The 8,729-nt window shown below is 34.8% G+C and overlaps 2 protein-coding genes across 3 annotated transcripts; one reads left to right on the forward strand and one right to left on the reverse strand.

The window, feature by feature from the left end:
* Nucleotides 1-627: 627 nt before the first annotated feature.
* LOC143353382 (RNA polymerase II-associated protein 1) lies at nucleotides 628-5,301 on the reverse strand. The gene is made up of 3 exons (XM_076786658.1): nucleotides 4,525-5,301; nucleotides 3,772-4,450; nucleotides 628-3,306 (listed from the first exon to the last, which is right to left on the reverse strand). The coding sequence occupies exons 1-3, from the start codon at nucleotides 5,002-5,004 to the stop codon at nucleotides 749-751; spliced, it is 3,717 nt and encodes a 1,238-aa protein (XP_076642773.1). The 5' UTR covers nucleotides 5,005-5,301; the 3' UTR covers nucleotides 628-748.
* A 585-nt stretch (nucleotides 5,302-5,886) lies between these two features.
* Nucleotides 5,887-8,706, forward strand: Ave (sterile alpha motif domain-containing protein aveugle). Of its 2 annotated transcripts, none has more exons than XM_076786661.1 (3): nucleotides 5,887-6,230; nucleotides 6,392-6,518; nucleotides 6,599-8,706. In XM_076786661.1, the coding sequence occupies exons 2-3, from the start codon at nucleotides 6,396-6,398 to the stop codon at nucleotides 6,773-6,775; spliced, it is 300 nt and encodes a 99-aa protein (XP_076642776.1). In that variant the 5' UTR covers nucleotides 5,887-6,230; nucleotides 6,392-6,395; the 3' UTR covers nucleotides 6,776-8,706. The 2 variants fall into 2 exon arrangements, with proteins under 2 accessions (XP_076642776.1, XP_076642775.1); XM_076786660.1 differs by having other exon boundaries at nucleotides 5,889-6,230; nucleotides 6,405-6,518.
* The last annotated feature ends 23 nt before the right edge of the window (nucleotides 8,707-8,729 follow it).

The following is an 8,729-nucleotide window of genomic DNA, read 5'->3' on the forward strand; positions in this document are numbered from 1 at the left end:
ACTCAAAAATGTTAAACCCTTCGAGTAGCCGCACATACTGTAACGTTTAATTTTAAGAGAACTTCTAACTATTTCTTCTAACTATAAGTATTATAAATTATTTACTCGTGTATGTACTTCTGTTCGTAATATGTATTCAATTCACACGCAATTTCACAGTATAATTGAAAGCAGAGTTAACATAATGTTAACCTTAATCATTATGTTGCACTACAACGTAATAAATTTTGTAAAAATACACGTCTTTATTTTTTTACTTTCATGATCGATCTCTCATTAATTGAATTATTTGTACTTTCGTTACGTTAACGTTATTATCATATGAAAAATGGTAATAAAAATATGGAGAACCTTTCACATACACAGCAACATAATTGTTATGCCATTAATGAACCACGAAATTTCCAATGCATACTGCGCTTTCTAGGTTGCGGTAATTTTTTATTAACAACTCTTGCTATCAGCAAACACGACCAAACAGTGCCTCTATGCTTTATATAATTGTAAACACAGATTGTTCCTATTCTTTAATCGTGTAACCGATTGTTTTTTTAATAATACTGATATACGTACATACATGGTGTGATGGGAATGAATTATTTAACCCCGTAAGGATCTCCTCTAATGTTCTGGAACATAAGCTAACGTTTATTAAATAGAGAGATGCGAAAAATATAAAATTATAATTTATACAATGTATCACTTCAGTTTACGGTGTATGTATGAACAAACACTTACACTGTAATACCTAACTAAACGTAGGTGGTTCGTAATTTAATAATAGTGCAGCTAAAGCCTTATTAGGTATTTTCGCTATCTGTGTCCTCATTCTTAATGCTACCTTGCTCGATTGTTTCAAGTGCATCGCAGAGTGATGAACAGCAATTGTGTAAGGAATTGGGCACCACTCTTGCTTCACAATCCCCCTAACAAGCGCTGTTATGTAGCTTTCTATCAAAGACGCATCCTCCTCGATAGGATACAAATATTCTTTCAACGGAACAACTAATTGTTCCACGGGTAATCTAATGTACCGTAGCAAACCTGCGTGCTCCGACCATAACAACTTCCTATAATGATCGTTGTGCCTCTGCGCAACTGGCACTAGCAATGTCATCGAGAAACCGTAGTCGCCGTAAGAAGTCGAGCAGAAATGTTCGCACATCGCGGTAAACAAATCGATGAACGAATTCAATCCAGGCAATTCCGTTGTAAAATCAAGTCTCTTATATTGGCCCTTCAATAATGTTGAAACTGCCCTAGTAAGCAAAACTGACACGTCGTTGCTTAAATATACCGTGTCGCACAGATAAACCAAGATCAATCTGCTGAACCTCAAGCTCTGCGAAAGTTTATCAACCAAATCAGGTAATATTAGTTCTAAGCTCAGCATAGACAAGATCACAGACTCGTCTTCGTCGTTGCATTTACCACTGTTCCTGCATTTCGTGTAAATGTGTACCACAGGCAAGTAGATCCAATCCTTTGGCATCGCAGCTTGATCCCACTCCCCGTTCAGTGGTACATACCGTTCGTATATAGTCGCCACATTGCGAGATAAGTTAAGTCTAATGTCCCGCATGTTCGAATTTAAATTCAATTTTTCCAATTCGTCTGCAACTATTCCTAAACTTAGTTTGTCTTCCGACAGAGCATTCCTTAACATATTCTTTACATCAGCAACAGAATCAGCTGGCAAAACTGATACCAGTTTCACTGCAATGTTCCAAATAATATGCATTATTTTATTATCCAGTTTGTCTTTAATGAGAGAAGCTGCGCTGACTATATTAGTCAGGAATGACAATTCGGATCTCGTGTACCATGATCTTTCCAGGCTCCAGTCTGATGTTTCCAATTGCTGTAGGTATCTATGAACTTGTGGAAGACTGAGCACCTCTCTAATTTCTTCTACGAAAGAGTGATCCACGAACACGCCTAAGGCGGTCGCAAGGAAAGGGAAACAGGATGGCTGGGATACAATAGGCTGCAATTGCCCATCCTGAGTTAGCACTCCGAGATGAGGTAGACAAGATGGCTCGCGTTCTGTAGCTGGACTACAATCGCTTAGCAAATTCGAAGTGGAGCAAAGTTTTTCAAAAACTTGCGACTTAGATATAGTCAACGTTTTAACCACAGACGTATCGCTAACTGTTAGCAACGTTTCCGAGATCAATTTCGTCTTGCCCCACGTCACATTCGTTAGATACTGTAACTGTCTGCTCCATTTTGTTAATAAAATTGATATATTTGCCTTCAAAGGTGCCAGGCAACCGGCGACAGCTATCAAAGACGCTGCATATTCGCAAGACAACTCCGATGCGCTTTGAATATCGTGATTACTTAAGAGAAGCTGTAACTGAGACACGAGAATTAATTGTGCTCCGGTTAAACTGTCCACTGCCTCACCATGGAGTAACAGCAGCTTCCATAATCGTAAACTTTCGATGCCGAGGTTAAAAGTTTCTTTTCCTGCATCGCAACTAACGTATGATAACACACGTTGCATAATTTGCAGTCTATTTAATTTTAACGCAATAGGTTTACCGCCGTAACAGAGTAGAACACGACAAAATCTAATGGCTGCAGTAACAGGAACGCCATATACGTTATTTATAGTGTCTACCATTGCTAATGAGTTCGCAGATATCGGTTGAAAAAATTCGATTACTGTCTCTAATAAATGTGGTGTGCTTGCAATGTTTAATGCAGTTATAGGCGAGTGTCTTGTAAGTCTTGTAAGTATTTCTAACGCGCAAATTACGCCAATAGGCGGTGGCCGCATTTCGTTTAATATATATCTAATTCTTACAACTATATCCGTTCTTAACAAAGTAGCTACTGCATCCAGTTGCGCCAGCTCATCGTCTTTTAAGTTACTCGTGTCGGGAACATCTGTATTCGGTGTCTTTAAAACAGGTTCCTTGTAATTCTTGAAACCGTATAGTCTGTCTAAACAAATTTCGTCCGCTTCACTGTACACTAATGCTCGGAGCGCTTGCAAAGATGCCGTGACTACAGCTATTGACGTATCGTCCAAAGAAAATCTTAATAGCAACAAAAGATTCCTTTGGCTGAGTGCAGTCAAAGGTGCTGGTTGCAATGCTTTATCGTACCAGCCCTTGCGACTCTTTTCCATTATGTTTGCCAGCGTTGTAAGAGCTGTACACCGCTGTTGTTGTGTAGCGGATCTACTTAATTGTAGTAATTCTTGCAAGGAATATCCAGGACGTTCAGGTTCTTCCCCGTGATGATGAAGACCCTTCTCAAGTGGCACGCTTTCGTCCTTATAGGGTAGTAGTAGACCTATTACAGTAAATGAAAAATCGGGTATGCCCTTCACTTAAAATACATATTTCAATCAGCCTGCAGAACAGCTATCTACCCACGGCTTTCGATGATTTTTGCATATGTTATAAATCTCGACCTTTTGAACAACTTTTTCCCGTGCATGGTAGTGGCGGTTTAGCTTAGTTTCCAAGACATTCGCGAAAAACTGTCGGTATCACTACAGTGAATTGTGTCTATACTTGTGCATCTGTGACAGCGCACGCGTTACTATTGGTGGCCGGTTGATCCGAATTCATTGTAGTGGTACCGATAGTTTGTCGCGAATATTTCGGAAACTAAGCGAGACCGCCGCTAATATGTAAAGGAAAAAATTGTTCAAAATACCGATTTGTACTATATATCCAAAAATCATCGAAATTAGGGGAAGGTAGCAGTTCCGCAGGTTTACCAATATCTCAAAATAAATGAAACAGAATTTACCATTAAAATCAAAGCGGGCATTATATTGTTCATTCATAGTAGGCTCTTCTTGTTTCTGTGCTGACACATCTTCCATCCATTTCAACTTTGCGGGTTCAAGGGAATCCATGTGTACCCAACCCATCTCTTTCGCTTGCACCATTAATTCTATTGGTGGCTTAGGTATACTTTCAGGCTCATCCACTTGCATGGGTGTGGTATCATTATTTTTTAATATACATTCATCATTTTTGTTAGATGCCTCCTCAGGTTTGTCTACTTCCATGTATGTAACTTCACTACTGTTTGGTGGATCATTGTGCTTGATTGATGTCTCTTTTGTAATCAATTTTTCTTCACCCATCTGGGTTGAAGTTTGTTCTTTACTAAAACTACTGCATTTTTCTACTTCATCCTTGTTCATTTTCTGCTTTTTATTTCTTCTATTTTTCAAGAATTGAATTAATTCTGGTTTGAGAGTCATTTCGAGTTTACTTTTCTCTCTCAATATATCTTCCTGTGTCATCTGATTTAATCTTTCCAAATTTTCTTGGTGTATTTCACTTGACCATGATCCCTCTATGATAATACTACCTTCATCTGTAGGAAGAGATACACAGTCTTCAGATTCTTCTATTTTATGTGTTGCTCGATCTTTTGAAACTTGTTGTAAAAATAAGCTCCGCTTACCATCGCTCTCCTAGAAAGCATAATAATTAGAATACATGAATTAAAACCTATAGATTTATTCTATAATAAAATAATGCAACGTACCATAGATTTGGCAACAAATACTTCTGGAAAGCCTTTGCCAGAATCATTTGAAGATATCTTCTTATCAAAATTAAAGTTGCTTGAATTAAATTTCTTTTCAACAATATTTCCCAATATAATGTTAGACGGTGCAATTGGTATATTTTGAACAGACTCCTGTTGTTTGTTCAAATTACTCTGAATGTTTTCTTGAACCACAGGGTTTATAACTTCACCTTCGCATTGAGAAGTAGAAACCCTGTCGTGCGTTTTAAGTTTCTTCAGCTCAGAGTACCTCGATCTAACTTTGCCAGTACTCGGTTGACTTTTGGATGGTTCAGTCATAGAACTGTCACTACCAAAAGGTTTAGTGGAACCGCGTAAATTAATCACTTTCGCCGATGGTTGTAGTTTGTTCTTTAAAAATTCTTCTTGCATACGAAATAGTTCATCTTCACTGTCAGTCGGCTTAGGCCGTTTTAATAGTGGAGTCACGTCCATAGTTTTTAATTATATTAAATATACGCGTAACAAATTGTAATGTTTATTCGTGATAATGATTTGCTTATTGACACACACTTTTAGGTTATAAACATTATAAACACTGTTAACATCTGCAGGTGATTATAGACATTCGAGATTATTATTGTTACCTTAAGTCCATCAGCCAAACTGTCATTCGATGTCAGTGTCACACTATTTTGCAAACACGTAAGTTAATATTGTGCACAAGTACTATCAGTTACAAATATTATGACGAACACCTTTCGCGCCATCTAGAAATACCACTACATCGACTACACTAGACACTATGAGAGTGACTGTTAGTGACACAAGTTCCAGTTGTAGTTGGTAGCAGTGTCGCCAGATGAGGGGAAGGAGCACGAATTAGGGGGAAAAAGTTTTTCTCTCTGTCAGTAGCGGAGTATGCACAACAGAGACGAAACGCGTCACGTGACCGAGACGTAATTGAAGCAGAGAGGAAATGAGAGTGGGATTTTAGTATCCCACTTTTCCTGCAACATCTATTTAGCCTGGAACAGAACCTGCTTCATCTTTTTAGCCTGGAACAGAACCTGCATCATCTTTTTAGCCTGTATTAGAACCTGCATCATCATTCAAGCCGAATCAGAGGCTACATAGAAGAACCTCTTTTAACATAGAAGTAGCATACACTCTGGCATTATTTGGAATCCGCTGCTAATGATACAGGTAAGATAATGCAGGTTCTGGTCCAGGCTAAAAAGATGATGCAGACACAGACGAGGTATTCGTCTGTGATGCAGATTCTGTCCAGGCTAAAAATTAGACTAGGGGGCGGCACTATACCGGGACACTAAAATCCCGAGCGTGAGCACTCTCATTTCTCTGAACAAATCTTCATCTGGCGAGTCTGGTTGGTATGGGTTGGTAGTAGATTTGTATGCAATGAAGTTGTATATAAGTGCCTTCTAACAATAACATTTTTATGTCAAGTGTGTCGTATATTTTAATATAATATGGAACTAAAAGAATTGTGATTGACAGCTGTGTATTAGTTAATATATTTTTGGACAAGTGTATCGTTGAAATGTATTGTCAAGAAATACAGTGATGATGAAATTATTTTAATCTGTTTCATCTTATAACCTTTATGTTCGCTGTTCAATTTTAGTCTTCTTCAAGTTGTAATTGTTATTTTATACACAATGGTGGAGGAAGTAGTTAATTCTACTAACAAACCGAAGGTATACTGATATTTTAAATAATACAATGAAAATGTAATGACATTCTATTAATTTAAATTCTAAAAGTATAGTTCAGTCTAATTCAGTAGTATCAGTGTGATTCAGTGTGCTTCTCAATTTTCATTACTAATGCGTTAATAAATAATAACTTTCACTAATAGTTAAATGTTGCAGACTAAAACTGCTCGACCACGTCCAGTTTACTTGTGGAATGTGCTAGATGTACAAAAATGGCTAAGGAGGCACTGTAGCGATTATTATCAATTGTATCATGAAAAGTTCTTATATGTAAGTATTTTATAAACGTAACACATTTTCCGTACTTCCAACAATCAATATGTGGTCAATATTATAAATGTTTCTTTAAGCACGACATCACAGGGAGAGTACTGCTGAGAATTAATGAAACTATTTTATTGAGACTAGGAATTGATAATGAACAGCATAGAATGGATATCTGGAGAGAAATCATGAAACTACATCTCAAAACAGATATGTTAGAAATTAAAGATATCGAACGACGTAATAACTTAAATTTTGATTAGCATGACGAACACAATAGGCTGTGTTAAGCCTTGTAATTTATTTACAACAGAGCTTTATTTTTATGCTAACATATGATAAGAAAATTGGAATATTTTGTACTACAAGTATTATCTTTTTAGCTGTATTTTAAAAAGCGAAATATTCTTATAAAATAGAGTACTTTCATACATACATATTTATACTGTAGTGCATTCGATTATTTATATTTTTACTGTGATTATAATAGCATAATAAATGCACAAATAATATAGGAAATGATTGTTATTGTTACTTGTAATATAAAGGAGTTAATTATACTAGAGTTGTATATTCTTAAGAATTAAATCATTTCATAATTTTAGCTGTTTTTATTTCATCACATTTTCACAGAAAATGTTTGCATTTTGAATGAAAGTTTTGTGTCACCATAATAAATACAAATTATATACAAATATAACTGTTTTACACATTCTCTGCTCCTTCCCTGAAGCTAGTACAATATATTTTATTTCCATAAGATGCTATATATTTTGCTTTATAAATAATTTTTATGATAATAATAGTAGATCAACATATCGTTTAACGGAAAACAAAAATTTTAATTACATTACATTTCAACAGACTTATTGACTAGAAACATTTTAATATTTCAGTACAATAAATTATATGAATTGAAAATTATATTTTCCAGAATCTATTCGTTTTTGCAGATGCAGAAAATTAGTTCGTACATCGAAATTTGCTGTACCCTGTTCATTATAATTTTACATGTGATGTATATGTGGTCACAAACATCATTGATACAATTAAGTATATGTAGAAATTTTTCATTTGTAGCATATATATTTACAGGCCGGTTAATTATTGTTTAAGCTGAATGTACTCTACTATTATTTTATTAATAGAAATTTCTATATCACATTGTTTTACCATCTTATGAAATAACACAAGAAGTCTTAATATTAACACGAAAAGAAGTGTTGATATTATAAAGTTATTGTAGATATTTATAATGTCTAAAAACATTTTTTTATGATATTATTATAGTAACATTAATTGTAACGTTATAAGTTATAACAATGTGACTACTACTACCAACATTCGGAAATTTTTTTTAAACAAGCAATATATAATGGTTCTATTAATTATTACAATTGTAGTGAGATCACTGTAAGTATGTACAATGTCATTAGAACAGTGTGCACATTTTCCAATTTCATATAGAATAAAACGAGCAGTAATGATCTATTTTTTGATAGAAGACTATGTTGCAAGTAGACTAGTCTTCTTTCCAAAGATAAACCAGAATATCTGAAACAATTGTTCAATGTTTCAACATTGAATATGCAAACATTGAAGTCGCCTTTGTACAATAAAATCTCTTTTTTATAAGACATAATACTTGAGGTATATAAAATTTGTGTAATAAAATTCTAATTAATCTGTCACAGCCTTATATACCGTCTAGAGTCCTTTTTTACTTATCGGGTAACTGTGTTGGTAACGAATGTATTTTACTTGCAAGAAGAGAATAGGAGTTAGTAGTAACATATAATCCTTGATATTTTGATTATATCATCTATTATCTTTTGTGTGATTCGATTTATCTATAAGTCCTACTACTGGTAAACCACCGTCAAATTTCAATTGGTAGATGCAAAGAGGAACATGTACATATATAAACGTCCTAAGGAATAATTACCACAATAACTTATTTAAAAATGTAAATACAATTGGTATATGTACAAAATCAGTAAGTACAGTAGTCATTAGGTACATATAAGGTTCACTGACAAGTCTGAGCAATGACTAAAACAGAATAGAAAGAAATTGTGATATGTATTAATGTTTCGTTGACTTTGTGAGAGGTAGGCATTAATCAATGAATCTTAGAAAGACTAAGTCATTGGACCAAGTAACTTGTCATCATACACAACAATCTATTTCCACTTTTTTTTTTTTGAGAAATCATAT

Source organism: Halictus rubicundus, chromosome 4 (assembly GCF_050948215.1).
Source record: "Halictus rubicundus isolate RS-2024b chromosome 4, iyHalRubi1_principal, whole genome shotgun sequence".
Lineage (NCBI taxonomy): Eukaryota > Metazoa > Arthropoda > Insecta > Hymenoptera > Halictidae > Halictus > Halictus rubicundus.